Consider the following 19,221-nt stretch of genomic DNA (forward strand, 5'->3'; position numbering starts at 1 on the left):
CCTCTCCGAGCATGTAAGAATCCACCATGTTGCCAGTAACACTGGCCTAGGGACATGCAAAGGGGGCCGTGTCCAAGACACGGCTGCCTGTGGTTCTAGCAACGCAAGCCCTTGAATAAATGTGTGCCTTTGCCTTGGGTGGCATATTTCTCTGTAAAAAAAAATAAGTCCGTCATGGAAAAAAAATATCAAAGGGACAAAAGATCCTGAAGCAATTTCATAGAAAAAGGGCCTCCAGGGCCACAAACGAAAGGTTGTGAAAATCAGCCTGCCTGGGACTGATGCTCAGATAGGGGCGCCCCAGAGGTCAGGGCTGAGCTGCCATCCTCTGTCTTTGGAGGGGTGTCCATTAGATCTCCAAGTCCTGCATGATTGAAGGAAGGGATCAGGTAGGTCCTTTCTAGCTCTGAAATGCCGTGAGTCAGTGATCTGCAATCATGAGAGGAATGGATCTGAGAACTTCAGAAGAAAGTCTACTTGGAGATGAAAGTTTGGGCATTCACAGGGCATTTCTCAACCAAACAGCATCCATTCCCGTACTGGCAAATCGATTTACAAAGAGCCGAAGCAACCATCCTTGGGCAGTGGATTGCCCTGCTTCCTAGACACTGAAACCCAAGCACCAAAAGTGGTATCGTCCATCAGTGGGAATTTGGAGGTGGTTGACATGACTACAGTTTTTGTTTCCTAAAATGACATGCTTTCCATTTTGATCTGGACCAATTGTGAAATTCTAATTTAAGACCATCTCAGCATGAAACAAGATAACAAGGGATACAAGTTTTAGTTTTCTGTAGTATAACTTTTCTGGCTATCATCCATATTTCCTGTCAAAATAGGCTATAATTATTTCAGAAAATATTCGACGGATAAAGTACTAATATAATCTTAGCTCATCAGCAGTTGAAATCCTTTGTATCCACCCCGTCTCAGTAGGTCTCTTGTCAAACTAATCCGATGAGTCACGCTAACTGATGATTCATCCTTTGTTCAGATTTTGTTTCAAAAAGGAACAATGCAACATACCATTTCCCTGCTTTACTGAAGTGGTTAATTCGTAAAATAATACCACAACAAAATGGCTTGAATTCAAATTTGTGCATTTTTATGAGGAGAGCCTGTGCTAACCTCAGTTCAAAGGCTTTGGGGAATGAAAGCGAGCTTTGAAAGATAATGATAATGATGATTCAGACTAATTAAGTAGAATCTTTACCAGAATTTAAATCTTCCTGTAAAGTATTAGAATTCCTACCATTAGTTCCAAGTCCTACAACACCTGTCCCCTTCAGGAGGACACTGCCCGCACCTGCGTCCTTTCTGTATCATCAGGGCCACCCACAGCCAGCCTCAAGTGACACTAATAATTATGCAGTGAATCCGTGAGTGGACTTGGCCCCCGAAGGGAAGGGAAACACTGCCCGGCTGCCTATCACTTTGTTGTCAACACCCCAGAGGGAGGGAGTTTGCAGGATGCCCTGTTGTCTACGTTGTATTTCCATCTTTTGATATGATCCATGGATGGTCAAGTAGAGGTGAAATTTCAAACACCTGTTCTGATAAAGCACCCGGGTCCCTTCCATTTGGTGCTTCTGTGCGTTTCCTCAGCATTTTTCATGGAACTCCTAGGAGATGAGGGGCATGATGGCCCCACACACCGGGAGGCGGGAGGAACTGGTGATCTGGCTGAAGACAACCCCGTAGAACCCCTACCGTAAGACCTCGTAACAACACAATGACAACAACAGGGAACCTTCTGCACCGGAGGTGTGGGGGCCACAGACACAGTGAAGAAAGGCAGAGGACAGGGAGATGAAGGCGACCAGGGTGTTCCGCCCGGGGACAGCTGACGCAGAGGACAGAGGACCATCTTGGAGGGGTAGCATATTGGGGAGGGTTTAGATGTGTTCTGTAGAACACCTCTCCCACCCCCCAGGCTAGAGGGTTGGAAACAACCGGAAGGATTAGGGGGAGAAAGAGCCCGAGGATTTCCAAGGATGAAAGGGGATGCCTTGCTGCTGGCACTCAAGCATGTAGCCTTACAGCAGCTGGGGAACCTTCCAGTGCATCGAAGTCTTTAACTGTTTATCAAGGAAGCTCCCAAATTCTGCAAGGTCCTTTCCAAAATGATTGGAGGGTTTCAGGAAAGACGAGAAATATACCCTAATATTATGAGATGGAAAAGGAATTCACAGAAGTAATGGTTTGCATTTTCTCAAATCATCAATAGAAATTCATTGCATCACCAATAAGAACACAAAACAGAAGGCTGCAAAGATTCCAGACAAAAATGTGCACGGAAATGCCACTGATTCCAGAGTATCGCAAAAAAGGAGCTGCAATCAGGACAGCCAGTACTGGACGCCTAGAAACTAATGAAGTCTTATTGTTAAGAGAGGTAAATTGCATTTGTATGCAGAACCGGGGCCAGGTCTAGCCTGTCCAGAGCCCACTTGGAGTGGAATCTTTGCTGCCTTTGTCATTTAGTGATTATCTCTAAGTGGAAGTGGCCTTTGCAGGCCTGCTTTCGATCACCACCACTTGTGCATATTAAGTTCTTTACCAACATGAACTGATGTGGAGGAAATTAGCTTTTGTCTAATACTTAGTGCTCTGTTCCTAGTATTTATAGTGACTGAGGGGGTGGGAGGAAGAGGACAGAAAGGATTTCCTTGGATAATACTTTAGGCGATGTCATTCTGATGTAAGGAAACATGTTTTAATAAAGTAAACTAAACGTTAGAAAAAAACAAAAAAGAATGACTTAACAAACCTCAAAATTCTCCTTGAGGGGCTTCCCTGGTGGCGCAGTGGTTGAGAATCTGCCTGCTAATGCAGGGGACACGGGTTCGAGCCCTGGTCTGGGAAGATCCCACATGCCGCGGAGCAACTAGGCCCGTGAGCCACAACTACTGAGCCTGTGCTCCGCAACAAGGGAGGCCGCCATAGTGAGAGGCCCGCGCACCGCGATGAAGAGTGGTCCCCGCCTGCCACAACTAGAGAAAGCCCTCGCACGGAAACGAAGACCCAACACAGCAAAAATAAATAAATTAATAAACTCCTACCCCCAACATCTTAAAAAAAAAAAATTCCCCAAACCAATAACCCAAGTTTTGTCTATTCCGTTAGAATTATAAAAATATATTCTTTCGTTTTCCCCAATATGTAAGGATCAGGTTTTAGTCATCTTCAGTGACCTTTTACTAACCTTTAGTATCAAAAATTCTATGTGCAACTGATTACAGCTGTAAAAGTGAAAACTGATTACTCATTTCAACATATTCCTTGTAAAGCAATTAGTTAAAAATTATTCAGCAGAGAAAGGTTAATTATACTGATAGCCCTCCTCTTAAGACCCTCAAAAGTCAAAATTAATGAGGTAGTCACCTATGTCCAAAACAGTGTGAAGGAGTGACATTGTCAGTGTCACGAGCAAATCAGCGTAATTCACTTTTAGACAACCATGTAGATTTTTCTACGAGCTAGATACAGCATCCAGTCCTCACCTGAGTGCCCTAAGTTAGCATGTAAAATTCCTTGGGGACTCAATGACAAAAGAAACCACCTAGGGTTTGCTGCTGTCACTCAGCTGACTCTTCTGCCCCATCAGCCGCCTTGAAGGCACTGATCCCACAGACAACACATCCCTGGAGGTGTGGTAGGGAACCCAGGGGTTTAGACAGGTCACCAGTGACACCGTAAGACATGCACAAGAAGCTAATGGTTTTCTGGCCTACGCACTGAGAACTGTCACTGCTCCATATTCTCTCTCTCTCTGCTCATGTCAGAAGAGGGGAAGCTCCTGAGAGCGTCAGCAACTCAGCGTTCTGGGCTGGTGGCTCAGAGGGGCCGGGCTGCTCTGCACTTCAGCTCAAGCACTGTGACTGCAAGTCATTCCTCTCTGGGCAACAGATTGTCCGTCCTCAAGATGAGAACAGAAGACAAGGTCACGGCCAAGATCTCAGCTGACCCGACTCAGGTCACCTGGCTGGGTGTTCCAGCCCTGGCACCTGAAGGACCCACTACAAACAATTTTAGAGAGTCCTGTGTTTTCTCCTTTTAACTGCAGTTACAATGCACTTCCTGCTCAAAGATTAAAAAAAATAATTGTGTGCTCTTTGTTGAGGCCAGGGACAGCAGTGAATTGGCAGTCCACATTTAATAATTATCCATCCCTTCTAAATATAATGTCTGATCTTGATGGCTTGCTAGAAGTGTGACATCAGATATGCTTAATACACATGTGACACTGTTAGTGATCTGGTCCCTTTCTTACTCGAGAAATGATTATGGTTGGAGGTTATAAACAGCGCTTGAGTCTTTCTGCCTCGACCTCTCTGTGGTGCAAAATTATAGGAGGCTCAAACGCAGTTCCCTGATCCCTGTGCATCTGGCCAGCCCTCAAATTTGGGCACTTAGATGAAGCCCGGGTGCCAGACCACTCTTTGCATTCCAGTGGAGTCACAGATAAGAAAGATACCGAGGATGGAGCTTCAGTCAAGCTTAAAAAGAAGGACTGTCCTCCTGCGTGGTCAGGCTACGTACCACGATGTATTCAGAAAGGTCACTGTCTATAACTTTGGATACTTTGGAATATACTTTATAGCTAGGATAACTGGCTAATGTTTTGCTTTTTATAACCATAACCGTAATTTCCTTGCCACAGGCCATCACGAAAAGGGAATAGATCTTATAGTTCAGGTATTAGTACTATTGAATACCCATCTATTTCTAGTATTTTAAATCTTACGGTGACTCTGTAAACTTTGATTAGGCACCTACTGTGTGAAAAAGTGGCGGAAGAAGGATTCAGAGTTATGATGAATCATTTCTATGTTCAAATTATTAATACTGGAAACTACTGGAACAAGCTCCATACATATACACAACAGGTACATAACAAATGGACATATTGTCTGTACATATGTTCATTTTGATGAGTAAGTTATAATTAGAAAACAGAGGCAGCATTCTGCTAAGACTGGAAGTGAGGGGATTCGGGTTCAGTTCATCAGTTTATTTCAATTCAGTAAACAGAGAGGTCACGTGCTGAGTCTGTCACTGTATTAAAGGCATCACAGATGCAGTTGAATTCAACATGGTCTATCCCTCGATGCGTTTCACAGAACTGAGAAAAAGTAGCTATGAGCCAGAACTGCTCTGATAAAAATGTGCAGAGGCCCTGAGCAGTGTGGACCAGAGGAGTTTGGACGGGACGGAGGGGCGGGCACATGTGGTTAGTCTAGAAAATCCATGGAAGGAGGCAGCAACAAGTGCCCTCGGTTTAAAGGACGAGCGGAAGTTTGTCAAGGAGTTTCAGGTTTTCCTAAGGTGACTCTGGTACTTGGAAAACGCGTTAGGGCAAGAGAGAGACGGAGAGAGAAGCACTGAACGGCTGTTTCAGTGGCCAAAGTGAAAACTGCCTAAGTTCTTTGGGGGCAGAGGAAGGCGCTGGAGATTGCTGAGGGTGGCTGCACGGTACCCAGCTGATGGAAGCAGGTGGGAAGGGCGAGTCCAGCTAGACGCCAAGGTGCCTGCATGGCAGCTGAGTTTGGGAAGACCGAGCAGCAGGCTGGGGAAACGCTCTGATTCTGGACATGCCAGATGGATGGGGCCCCTCAGTAGTCACACGGAGATGCGTCCAGGGAAGTATGATGGCTATTTTGGGTCCTGGTTCTCCCACTGCCTAAAGGCACAGCCGGGACCACATATGTAAACTGAGGCTGAGGAGTAAATAAAAAGAGATGTGCCTGGTTCACCAGGCTTGCAAGGGAGACAACCCAGCCTGTGACTTGGAGCCTGACTTTCAGCTTCTTCTGAACAACACTGTGTGATCCAAGGCGCTGACGTGAAGCCAGCCGGACATAAAGCACTGCATTTTGAGGACACTGTGAGAGCCATCACACGGCCCAGCGAGCTGGCTGCCCCGAGTTTGCCTGAGTTTCCGTGTGGGCGTGGTGGCTCCATGGGGCCCCGTGGCGGTGGGCGTGTGCATCTCCACTGTCGTTTCACAGCCCGGGAAGCTCAGGTCCCTGAAGGCGGGATGATGTATCCACGGTGGCAGAGCGTGGGTCAGTCGGAGCCACACCGAGCACCGGGGACTCTGCGATCTGATTCAAAGAAAATTAAAAACGGAGGCCTCCGCTCTGCAGTCCACTGAGCCCCGCCAACACTGTCAAGGTTGGAGAAATCAGGGATTTCGGGTTTTCTTCCAGTCCAGGAAACACACAATGCCTGGGAGCCGAACTCACCTGCTTTTAACTCTTCACTGCTACACCCAGGGGACTGGAGAAAGGAATGTTCTAAATCCATTTCCCCTTCAATGAACTCAAGGAGCTGGTGACATCTTGCTAAGGAAACTGTGGCAGGGCCCGGGTATTTATAGGAGCAGCAGACAAGCACAGCATCCGCTGGAGATGCTGGGACCACGCTCTTCTGCAAAACTGCATGAAGCCGTGGGGAGAAGTGTTACTACAAAGCCCAGCAGAGACGCCGGGAAGCAAATAAAGCTGGTGCCAGCTGACAGAGCAGCCTGAGCTTCAGCGCAGGTTTTTATTTCTTTGGAAATGTAGAGTAATAATTCTGTAAGCCAAGTCCCTACACATAAAACTTCTATTTTCAAGAGAAAAAGACTAACCAAAAAATGCAGTCTGCAGCCCGTGGCTTTAATCCTTCATCACCGCGAGCCACACAGATGTGGCCAGTGGCTTTCGGTGGCACGCCTGGCAGCACGGCTTCAGTTACCACGGAGCTCTCAACGCAAGCATTTTGTTGGATGGACGCAGGCAGGGGAAGGAGAGAGATAAAACGTAAACAATGATAGCTCCCGGGGATTTATATCTTGTAAACAGCCCAGCAGTCCTGGGGCCGTTCTGGATCACCCGGCACAGTCTGCAGTCTGCGCTGTACCTCAGGCACTAAAGGAGAGAACAGCCAGCTTAGCGGAGGCTGGCCTGGCTCCAGTCCCTTCACACTCAGGCTCGGACTCTCTAGAGTCAGGACTTTTTCCAGGCTGCTTCTCCTCAGAGGTGCAAGTGTTCCGCATGATGCGTGTGTCCCCTCGACGGTGCGCTACAGACGCCAGATCTGGCCTGCAGGAGGCGGACGGTACCACCAGCAGCCTCCAGCCTCGTGTGCGGCCGGACGCTGAGACCCTGGGCATTGCAGGAAGCTGTGCCAAGCCCCAGCCGAGCCCTAACAGATGAGGACAAGGTCTAGAGGCCAGACTTGGAACACACACGCTCCTGTCTGCCTGTTCAATGAGGGCTAAGTCTCTGAGCTGGAACTGCTCTGGGAAGGCAGGTCCAAACCGCAGAGGGCAGGTGCACTGCCCTCGACTGAGCTTAGAAGCAGCATCATGCAGAAAACCACAGCAGGGCCTGCAGCCCACAGGAAAAGTGGGAAGGGAATCACAAGACTCCCGGGTTCGAAGAGCACAACTGGCCGCACCCTGCTGACCCCATCCATCTTTCAGACTCTTCCAGAAAAGGGGAAGCCAGGAGTAGAAGCGGGGGAGGCAGGCTGCAAACAGATCCTGGTGTGTGTTTTACGACAAAAGTTTCAGCATCTTCTTCGATTAAGTTCTGAGAGAAGGGAGCCGGGCCACAGACTCCACCGAGAGTGGGTCCCATAGCGCTGCCTGCGGGAGAAGCCCTGTTTACCGGCAGTAAGGAGGGGGCTCGATGGGAGGGAAGAGCAAGGGGGCACAGCCAACATCACCGACCAAGACACAGCAGCCCAGGGCAATGGGGACGAAAGCCGAGACGGGACTTGTCTTTTACGGCTCACGCGTTAATTCTGTAAGTATTACGTAGGCAACTGCCACGACTCAGGCCGTGCTGTAGGTGCTGGGAGCAGAGACGGGACAAGAGTCACCCCGTCACAGCAGCTGCATTCGGGGGACGGAGCAAAATGACACAGAGACAAATGCAATCATCTGTAGTGAGTGCCAAGAAGGGAGAAAGGAGCCGAGTGGGGGAGCTTGCAGAAGGTGCTAGAGAGTAAGGAGGTCATGTGGGCCTGGGGACAGAGGGGCAAGGAGTGGCCAGGACACGTGCTCCAGACAGGGGAGAAAGCGACAGCCCTGAAGACGGTTGACGGTGCCCACAGGCACCGTCTGCCGGGCAGCTGCAGCCAACCCCGCCAACACGCCCCCCGTGTCCCTCCGATCAGTGTGGAAGCCCAAATCGAGGGCTATCGCTTCTCCACGAGGCAGCACCCACCCCCCATCCCCCGCTCCCAGGCCCTATCTGGACAGCTCGCTGTGTTAAACAGGGAGGGGCTCTGGGCACAGAGTCCAAGTGCCCTAGACTGTCCACCGCTGGCTTCTGTCCAAGTCCTCTGTGCGGACCAGGGCAGCAGGTGCTGCTTTATTCTGGCCATTTGGCTGCTAAGACTGAAGGGACCTTTGCTCTGTGTCAGCTAGAGTCGGCCAGACTATTAACCTTCGGACACTGCCCTCTCCAGCCGGCTGTCTGCTTCACATTGACCCGGTGACTTGGTGTGCTCCGCCCTAAAGGAGAAAAGTCCCCCAGTGGAAAACACTGGACAGAGCCACGTTATTCCTACCTGATAGCAGGGCACAGCATCCCCTGGTACCCGGACATCACCTGACAAGCAGGTGCACTGCAACTTGGGGTTACAGACCGGGAGGGAGGTGCAGGGCTCAAGGTCACCTCACTGCAGGCATCTCCCAGCAGGTGCTCACGGCCACTCACACTCCCTCCACGAAGAAACCAGCTCCTGGTGGCAGCTTCTCAGTCGTGGGGGAGTGCAGATAGGAATCAACAGACAGATGAAGTCGAGTCATTTTGTTAAACAAGAACTCAGATTAGAGTACGCTGTGATTACAGTGGTGGTTCTGCGGTGTGATAAATTGGTTAATAACAGGATTCCCAATGTAGGAGCTTAATGGGAATTCAATAATTACAGGTACCCAGAATTGTACTGTTAGCCCAGGAAATGCTAGCACCCACCCTCTGACCTAATAACACAAAACCTATCTGGGCCTACTGAGATGGTTATGATCTGGAGAACATGCTTTCAATACTAACCAAGCACCTTGACAAAATTACTCTTTTGTACCTAAAATACCATATTGGATGCTATACTATCTTACAGACTCAATGGCAAGGTTCTTATTTTCCTTGTTAAATGTCCAAGTTGAAGAATTCTTGAATAGGTATTTCTTAATCATTGTTAGCTCTTGTCCCCATTATACAATTAGTGATCAACAAATGATAAGGAGAAAATAATATCTGAATTGCATCTTATAGTTTAAGAAACTCTTTCTTTCAGGACAGGGGGAGTGGGGAGGATCCTTACCATTTTTCAGTAAGATACCAGGACAGTAATTATTATACCCCTTCAAGTGAAGGAAACCGAACCTTAAAGAGGTTAAGGGATTTATCTGAGCCCCCACTCACCCCCTCCCCACTCCGCAGCATCAGATGAAAAAGCCAGGAGGGAAATCCCTGTTCTTCCCACTGAAACGATAACTGAGGCTCGTGTTTCACAAAGGCAGCATGTCCTGAGATGTGCACTTTTCGCAACTGTCCCCATGAGGAAGCATGACTACATTATCCCGTTCTAGATTAGCAAGTTATGAGTTCACGGGGTTTTGTTCTATTTCCTATAAACTGCAGCATGACTCAGAGGACCTTTGAAATGAGGGGGGGGAAATAGTTTTTGTTTTGGGAACAGGGGGAGAACTAGCCATAAACTTCTCTGACAATATTTTTAATTTTTTCACTAATACAGTCTCTGATGATACGAAAAATGGAACAGTGGATTTAAAGCATGACACGGTCCATCAGATGGGTCTTGAAATTGTTTTTAAAACTCCAGATAATACAGCTTTGCTGTTTTTGTCTTTTCAAAATGTCAAAATGTAGCTAGGATTAATGGTTCTCTAAATCAACAGGATATCATGTTTGTAAATGGTTTACGGTCCCACCAGACGTAAGTGTTGAGCTCAAGTATTAGCATCACTGCTGAGCCTTTAGTGAAATCTACTGGCATTTCGACTGGCACCCAGCGCAGAAATGGAGGCAGCACAGAGTGGACATCTCCGGAGGCCTGGCGTGATGCAGCGTCCAGGTTCAAATCCTAGGGGTACAGGCAAGGGAACCAAACGGGAGGCGAGGCCCATTGCCCCTGGGCAGATCACAGAAGAGTGACACTGGAGCAGGGGGGTCCTACCCAAAGTTAGGGGGTCAACAATGGTCCCTTCCAAAGCCATGAATGGATGGGAGGACTCTAGGCCAAATGCAGCATTGTCAGGAGAAATTTCATAAGACACAAGAAAACCAGCTTTATCCCTGTCGTTCTAACACAAACCCTATCACTACTGGCAAATGTCCTTCCCCATGGCTGCATGTTTGCATATTATGGCTTCAGCCACGTAACTACAGTTTTGTTATTTTCACCGAACACTATCTATCTTTTTGCCTGGAAAACTATCTTTGAGAACAACTGAGTGATATTCAATGGTGTTGACTTGATAAAACACACTCTCTTCCCCAATGTTGGATATTTGGGCTCTTACCAGTTTTTTAGGCAGATGAGATTTTGCAAAGGAGACCAGAAGCCAAGGTCACTTCACTTTACAACTGTTTCAGGTGAGATAAATGGTTTTCTCTGACCCTGTGAAAAGTGGCACAGAGCTCCCAAATACCTGCTGTATACGCACTAAGACGACCCCTGAACACACACATCTTCGGTTACCTCTCTGTCCCATGAAGCACATGTGTGCAGTCTATGGACAAGCAAAAGGGTTACTCACATGTCACATTTCTCATTTCAACAAACACAGTCTATGCTTTCACACCACCTGTGTACATTAATAAAACTTCAAAAGTTGGCAATGAATGCAAATAAGTTATTTTTCAAAGAAAATGAAACTTTTTGAGATAGTTCACAGTGACCGAGCACTAAAACATATTATAGCCAATTGCTTAATATTGAACCGTCAAACGGCATTAAACACCATCCGAATGATCATTACCCTGCTGGGATGGCACCAAATTCTGCTGTCTCTAAGGGAGCTCTTTACATAGGAAAGACCAAGCACTAAATTCTTCCCTCTCTCTTCTTTCTAGTGTGGAGCTAGATTTTAAGCAGCAAGAAGACAAACTCCAGCCAGTTCTGAGGAAACTCCATCCTTTCGAGGAAACTCAGGTCGCACACTCGCCTTACTCTCAGGAGACTTACTCAACTCCCAAGCAAAAACCCAAAACTGAATCTAAAAAGCACGGACGATGGAAACTCTGGTTCCTTTAAAACTCATGGTGTTTGGAGTCCAAAGGCCGTCTTTAAAACCCACTGCAGTTCAAAGTAAATCCTTTCCCAAAACAAATAGGACAGAGTGAACGGTGGCTGACTCGGACCCCACCTGTTCTCACCCTGCTTACCAAAAAGGCCTTTGTAACAGATCAACTCACAGAAGCGAAGTAGTACATGTCACACCTTGCCTGCTGTTCCTTGCAGTTCGTGGATGTGGGATGTAAAACCGGAAACGAAACTTAACATAGTCAAAGATGATAAGTAAACATTCTATGCCCGCACCCCAGATCAGCAAGGATTACATTATCAACCTGCAGAACGGCAGGCTGTCACTCTGTAACACAGCTAAAACTCATAATTATTTTCAAGCCTTTATTTTTTTTTTAATACTGAGAAGAAAAAGTAGCCCTTACATTTGCAAAGGACTTCATTTTTATGTTTAATTTTGCAAATAAGCGGGGGGCGAGTGCAATTTTCAGCACATCAAATTCCGGAGAAAGCACAATTTTTTTCAAGTGGTCAGAGACCATGAATAATCTCTAAAATGTGACTATATGTATATTTGCCTCATGTGCTGTAGCGCTAAGCCAAGTGACATCTCAGCGTCACGCTGACACCTCAAATTCAGCGTTTGTTTCAACTCCAGACCGGTGACGTGCTTACTGCTCACCCTGCAGATGCCCGGCAGCCAGGAGTCCCCCAAAGTCAGGACATGCCTTTAATCACTGCAAGCTGACAGGGTCAGAGCTATCGGACACTAAGCTTTCGCAGATCTCATTTTTAATCTTTTGGTACCCAAAGGCCAAATGATAAATCCTGGCAAGAATTTGAAAACACACGTAGAGAGATACACAGCAGATAATACAGTCACCAATAAATCGCAGGCGTTCTCCGCCACCGGAAAGTGTTTCTGTGGATCAATCTCTGAGACACTGCTCGTCACGAAAGCGCAGCCAGACATCTTATACGATTCGTTACGCTTTGTAACAACTGTAGAAGATCTGACCATCTCAAAGAGAAACCGCGTGCGTAGTTTAGCTGCTACCAACAAACCAACTAACGTCACCTACATTTAACCTATTAGTGAGTTGTACTAAATGACATACCTAGGGGAAAGCTGTGAATCAAATGTTTTTAGGTCTTTTTTAAATAAATCGTGACACTTCGAGTTCTCTTTTGATTACACATTGCAATATAAATCTTAGTTCCTTTATTTTTTCACTCATTCCTTTGCACCTTTGCAAGTATCTTTTTATAGAAATCAAAAGCCCCTAGTCTATTAAGGACTCTTGTCTATGAAGTTTTGGCTTTTCACAGTAGGACGTAGGGATCTTCTTTTGACTTTTTTTGGTTCAACTTTAATTTTGAGTCGTTTGTGAATGTACAATGAAACCGAGTCTTCTGGTCTCTGTCCAACCGTTTCTTATCTAATCTCGTGCTCACACGCACACCTCACTGACCAGATGCCAATAAGGTGGTCGGCCTTAGTGAAAGGATCTACCTGCGTTTCTCAGATTGGAGCTATTTCTTGCCACGCATTTTCCTCCTGACTCAATAGCAAATCTATTTTCGTTCTAAGTGTTTTGATTCTAGAAAGACCTTAGTGGACTTGAAAAAAAAGTGACAGGAGTATCTCATGTAAGCATTCTTTGGGGATTACTCAAGCTATATCACAGATGTGTGCTTTAATTAAAAGAAAAACACGCATCTTTTGTGGACATGATACATGAGGATCCAAATCCTTGAATATCAGTTAACAGAATTGAGAAATATTTTTGTGCAAGAGGAAGGCTAAGTTGATCCTGTACCATGAAGGAAGTGCAATTGTTTCATGTAGAGATAAAGTTTAAAAAAATGTGTTTCATGTATTTTCTACTCTTTTTAACTAAAGTTATAAAAAATGTTTGCAACAAGCTATCTCTCCTTGTGTTTTCAAAATCCCGACTATCTCAGTGAATTGAAATAAGGGTGTTAGCAGCTCTCTGCTTAGTACCATAATTCCGTCTAAACAAGAGGACATCTAGTAAACAAAGTAACATCACTGTTTGAAAGCAGTCTAGACAAAAAAAAAAGTTAATATTTTCAGGATCAAAAAGGAAACTGAAGATAAATTCCTATTTAAAAATGAAACTGTCTTCAGAATAGAAAAAAAATATTTTCAAACTCATTTCACAGTTTAACTGCAATGTGTCCTAACAGATGATGACTCTTCTCTTAGAAAGATTTAAGTAAAATCTTTGATACAAAACCAAGGTAAAAAGTACCGTGTTCCCTCATATGTAGATGTACACATGGCATTACGTATAGAGATTAAATTATTATACTTGTCACTAAGTTCTTTATTAATTTTTAAATAAAAAAAAAATCAAAGGTCATGTTTTGTGTGGCTATTAATCTTATTTCATGGTTTCAATAATTTGGTAAAAAATAAGTAATCTGAGGAAATAATAATAAAGGAAAGATGTTCAGGCTGAAGAGAACTCCATTGGGTCTTTGGGAGAGGAGAAGGGCCGTGGGCACTGCCTACTGGCCTGGTCTGGCTGGGGAGGGGGCAGGGCTGAAATCCAGCTCAGACTCAGTTGACCAGACCACGCACCCTGGCATGGGCTTCAGCTGCCAGGAGAACAGGATGGCTTTTAAGGGCGAAGGGCACAGTACACAGCAGGATCTGGCTGAGGTCTAATTTTTGTTTTTATTTTTTTTATTTTTATTTTTTGCGGCACGTGGGCCTCTCACTATTGTGGCCTCTCCCGTTGTGGAGCACAGGCTCTGGACGCGCAGGCCCAGCGGCCACGGCTCACGGGCCCAGCCGCTCCACGGCATGTGGGATCTTCCCGGACCGGGGCACGAACCCGCATCCCCTGCATCAGCAGGCGGACTCTCAACCACTGCGCCACCAGAGAAGCCCAGGTCTAATTTTTAAAGAACCTCCAGGGGACAACTGAACTCATCAGTGTTTCCAGGGCAAACCCTGCCATGCCCCCCTGGAAACAGATTCTCTCTAGATCATCCATCAGGCAGGTCCGCAGCCCCAGGGGGTCGGCCACCTCCTTCCTTTCTTCTTCCCTCCCCGGGGTGGGGGACCAGTGCCCCAGTGGGACTGAGCACTGGGGTGCTCAGTCTGGGTCTCCCACAGAGACCAGCACAAACCAACCTCCTCTCCCAAGGGAGAGGGCCCCCTGGAAACTCAGGAGAGGAGAGGTCACCACCCCCTTTCCTGGGCTCTGCAATAGCAGAGTCCACTTGCAAGGTGCGGGAGCAAGGATTCGGCTGAGATGGAAGGCTCCCACTGCCTCACAAGTTCCTCTGGGCAAAGAAGTGGGTGAGTGCAGCTCAAGTATAGGATAGAGAGGAAGACCCAATGCCCGGAGCACTGGGGGAAAAAACTCCAAGTCACATTCTACAATTATCTGTGAGCCGAATACTGGTGCGGCCTCAGGGGTCCTCTCTTATCGATAACTAGATCCAACAAAGGGCATTCTGCCACACAGGTGCCCACCAGTCATTCTGAAAGTGTGCGACTAGCCTCCAAGGAGAGGTCCCAGGCCTCTGCATCTGGTCCTTCCATCTCAGACTCTCCCCCAAAGCAGAGTAAAACTGGGGAGAAAATCAAGGTGTGGGGAAACCTTGCTATCTTGGAAAGGGCACATGAAGTTGGCAGAAGTTTCCCACATCCTATGAGGTTGCCAAGGTGTCCGCTGCCATGGAGACCTGAGGTGTGGCAGAAACGGCATCATCATTCACGGACCCACGCCAGGCCGACTCCAATCTCAAACCGCAACAACGAGCACGCCTTGCAAAGCCATTCTCCTTAGGGTGCCGTCATAGGCGAGGCAGATACACAATCCTCAATTCCAACTCAGAAGACACACCATTAAATTCAAGCGCTTGCTTTGTGCTTCTTATCGAAGAGAGCAAGGACAAAATACAAGAAACGGGCCGTGAACGCCTCCATTCCACCCTGTCTGTGAGGGCACAACACGTTTACAAAGCCCACCACAGCTGGAATGATTCTTTGGGAGCATTTTTATCAGCGAATAAAATTTGACGTGACTAGTAAGGAAGACAAGAGTCACTGGTGCAGTGTCACCTAAAGATAACAGCAGCTGACTCGACATTGATATATCTCCTTTTATCTAGAAAAGCTCTACCACTGGCACATGTGGCATGGGTAAGTGCGCAACCAACTTATTTACAGGAAGAGAAGAACTATATGATTCAGAAACAATGTTCTGTTTTGTGAACTAGGGATAACTCATCGTGCTACAACGTGCAGCATACGCTTTGGCAGATGAGAAGGTCATATGCAAGCAGCATAATGCCTTTTAAGGAGCTCAATAATTAAGTTAAGATACGGCTTGGGATGAACATGCAGGAACTGCACAGCGTATTTTACCCAGGTAATGATATGGTTTTCATTTCCTCTGCAGTAAATCCAGTCAGTGACCAACCTTGAAAAAATACTACGGCCACAGACACACGTGAAAGGCAGGAAAAACTGCTATACCGATACCATATGGAAATGAATTTATAAAGTCATCACAACTCACACGTGTACCTGTGATAGGATGATTTTCTGGAAGTCAGATGTTTCCTAAGTAGGTTTATTAACAAACATACAAGTTAGAGACACTTTTTGCAACACTCATAGAGAAAAACCAGATACTGTCCGCTTGAAACTTTTATAATGCATTGCTTTCCTTTGCAAGGCAAGATTAAGAATAGCATTTTGTTAAAAGCACATTCATACATAAAGTCCATTAGAATAAATATCGCAAAACAAATGTTCGTGCATGGGGAAATAACATCTTTGTGTAAATATCTGGTGATAAGTCTTGGTAAAAGGGAGTCTTTTGCAGTATCTTTTAAATGAAGAAGTATGTCAAGTCATTATAAATCACGCAGGTTCAAAGAAGTCAACGGACTTTTCACTAGCAGCATCTCTTCCCCACCAATAGTGCCACTGTCACGATGAAACACACCGCACCCGTCTACGTCCCCTACAGCTGGTGTTCGGAGTAGAAACAAAAGAACTTCCATCACTTGAGTCTAGGGAATCAGGAGGTCTGGTGGTCACAAGAACAAGTGGAGAACGCAGGAAGAATGTTTCCCTTTCCTAAGCCTACTTCTGTGAATTTTCCAAGGGAACCTTTCTTTTGAAGAAGGCCACATTTTCATTTTCGTGAGTTAGTAATTTTCAGTCTTCTTAAAAGTCCTTCTCACTCAATTACATTTTTAAAGGACCCATTAACAGAATGTAAATATTATCTGAAAGAGGCAGCAGAGGCTAACATCACAAGAGAAAGAAGGGTCACGCGTGCTACTCATCCTGTCTGCTCTCAACCCAGCTTTGTTACAGCACTTACTCCAGCAAAGACACAGGCATGTGTGTGTTGGTGGGGGGGGGGTGTCAAGGGAGGGGGAAACCATGTCACCTGCCCACCAGACAAGAGCACCTAAGCCACCATGGCCCCCTGCTCAGAACCATACACAATGACCAAGAAGGTGCCCAACGCTGATGGCCTAGAAATCTTTTCAAAGAGGAAGAGAAAAATAAAATCTGAAATGAGACCATGTAAAGCTCAGCACCCCACTCAATTATTCTATAGCATTAGACGATCCTGGGATAAAGATAAAATGGCATCTTAATTCTGTGGCAGGGTTACTGCAAGCCTTCTGTGTTAGGGCCTGCTGTAGGCAACCACGCAATCTGCAGTCCTACACTTGCCAAATGGAGTTTTATTTGTTAAAAAAACTATAATAGTTAGGATCATGGCGTATTTTTATCCTCTGCCTGAGATGCATTCCAATAGCCCATTTCAAATATAAAGTTGAAAGGTATAAAATGAACTAAAACAAATGATATATAACCAACTGCATGGTGTTTATAAGGTACCATGGATACAGTTAAAAGATGACGCTTATACAGTACATCACAGCTTAGCCAATGGCGTGTGAAGCTCCCCACTTCTCAATTCCATATATAAACACATGGGGAAACTGCCAGGCCACAACTCATCCCCAACGAATAACTTGTTTTGATGGAAAGAGACGTCACGCTTCTACTACTGTTGAAAATATCATGAAATAAATCATTAAGTGAAGCACAGCTATTCAAAACCTTTTTAATCACTTAAATTGTTAAAGTCCATTTTCAGCGATTCTTTAGAATTTGTGAGCTGATTCACAGTTATACCATTTCCATTCCACTGATGCAAAAAAAGAGGAGCAAACACATAAGGGCTGGGATCTCTGTGGTGTAACGGGATGTTACAGCTGAGCCCAAACAGGCCTAAAACGATTTTCTGCTCTCTTTCCACTCTAAAAGGGCCACTGATTACGTTTTTTGGCCACCTTGCCAGGGATATTTTCTTCCCCAGATCTTCCTCTCGTCTAAATTCACGGAGCTGCAACAGTGACGTTAAGAAGCTAATGCATAAATCTGCATGGGAGCCCATGTGGACAGCAAGGCTGAGCTCAGCAGGGCAACATTTCAGTCTCACTGCTCTGTGGACGCCACAGAGGGGACTCGTGGTTCCTTGACGACTGAAAGAGTCTCTGAACATCTCCAATGTGAAATGGAGAATGTCCTTCCTGGAAACATCTTAATGCTGTCATCGTTCATTAAATAATTATAGTTATATTCAGTTGTTTTCTTTGAGATTCCTTCCCTGATGTCGTAGTTCATTTTAGGAAGGAATTTCTGGCCTCCTTGTATACACATTAGAGATGCTGGCACTGGGAGGAGTTAGCTTAGGACCGAAATCCTGTTCCTGCTTCTGGAGACTTCTGCTGGAGAAGGACAGGGCGGTGGGGGGATGCGCCTGGATGCAGGCAGCTTGCTCTAGTGCCCCGTGGCCCCTGACGGTGCCCTGGACCCCGTCACCTATGCAGTAGGAGCAGGGCCACAGCTAGGTAAGACTGAGCCTGGGTCCTCACTTCATGCCGCCTTGGTAAAGGTGCAAGGGCTCTTCCCAGGCACCCCTAAGGGTTCCTTAGGACACATGGCTTCCTCCAAGCCCTTCAGGAAAGGGGCAACCGATCCGTGGTCTGGCCCGTCTTCCTCCAGGACATCCTGACATTTGGTCCACGAAAACGACTGAAGGTGGCAAAGGACAAAAGGTGCTTATTGCCCTGCGCGGCTGCCGCACTAACTACGATGCCGAACCAGGAGGAATTCCGAGCCCTCCTCTGGGCCTCCTGGACCAGCACTGAGATCAGCACCGTGAGTCTCAGTCTCACAGAAGACACCAAGGAAAGCCAGCTCTGGCGCCAGCCCGGGCTCCCCGCAAGCGCCGCCACGCTAGCTGTGGGTCTGGGACCATTTCCCATCTCTCTGCAAGGCATTTCTGCAGCGGCCTATGCACGATGAAGCGGAGGGTTAAGTGAGGACCCTCCGTTCATTACACAGTGCCCAGCACGTCCACAAGTGCTCGGTGAGAGCAGCTATTACTTGCGCCGCTATTATCACTATGTCTGAGATGTGAGAAATTTCCCAAAGGCCTCCAGGACCACGTGGTCTGAGAGAAGTCACCACGCTCCATTCTAGAAACTATGACTGAGCTGCAAGCATGTCTTACAATCTGGCCCCAGGCTAAGGTCCCATCCAAACCGTTATGGGCTTCCTCCCTGCCCTCCTCTCCCCAGTTCAACTGCTGGCCAGGGTGGGCTTATAACCCAAGTGAACACACCGCTAACCAGAGACAGAAACATCTCACCAGTTCACTGGCCTCCACGTCGGCCATGTTCTCCATCTGCCCATCGTGAGTGCCCAACACGCTCACTGTGACTCCGTGACAGCCAGAACGTCACCTCAGCCCCGCTGCTCCAGCCTGTTCCAACAGGGGCTTAGCAGAATGACACCAAACTTGGTTCAACTTGAAGGCACATTCATTCTTTCTACTTAAAGCCCTCTTGAGTTCCACAACGAGAGTGTTCCAG

The 19,221-nt window shown here is 46.7% G+C and overlaps 2 protein-coding genes across 8 annotated transcripts in view; one reads left to right on the forward strand and one right to left on the reverse strand.

Moving 5' to 3' along the window:
• Positions 1-13,648, forward strand: part of INSYN2A (inhibitory synaptic factor 2A) — a 39,034-nt gene extending 25,386 nt beyond the window's left edge. Inside the window, exon 3 of the mRNA XM_067709068.1 lies at positions 11,097-13,648. Within this exon, the coding sequence (XP_067565169.1) occupies positions 11,097-11,277 (181 nt within the window). The 3' untranslated portion in view covers positions 11,278-13,648. The remainder of the gene's footprint in view (positions 1-11,096) is intronic.
• DOCK1 (dedicator of cytokinesis 1) overlaps positions 1-19,221 on the reverse strand; it is a 526,777-nt gene that overhangs the window by 303,750 nt on the left and 203,806 nt on the right. The window lies entirely within an intron of this gene.

The sequence above is a fragment of the Pseudorca crassidens genome, chromosome 16 (assembly GCF_039906515.1).
Source record: "Pseudorca crassidens isolate mPseCra1 chromosome 16, mPseCra1.hap1, whole genome shotgun sequence".
Taxonomy (NCBI): Eukaryota; Metazoa; Chordata; class Mammalia; order Artiodactyla; family Delphinidae; genus Pseudorca; species Pseudorca crassidens.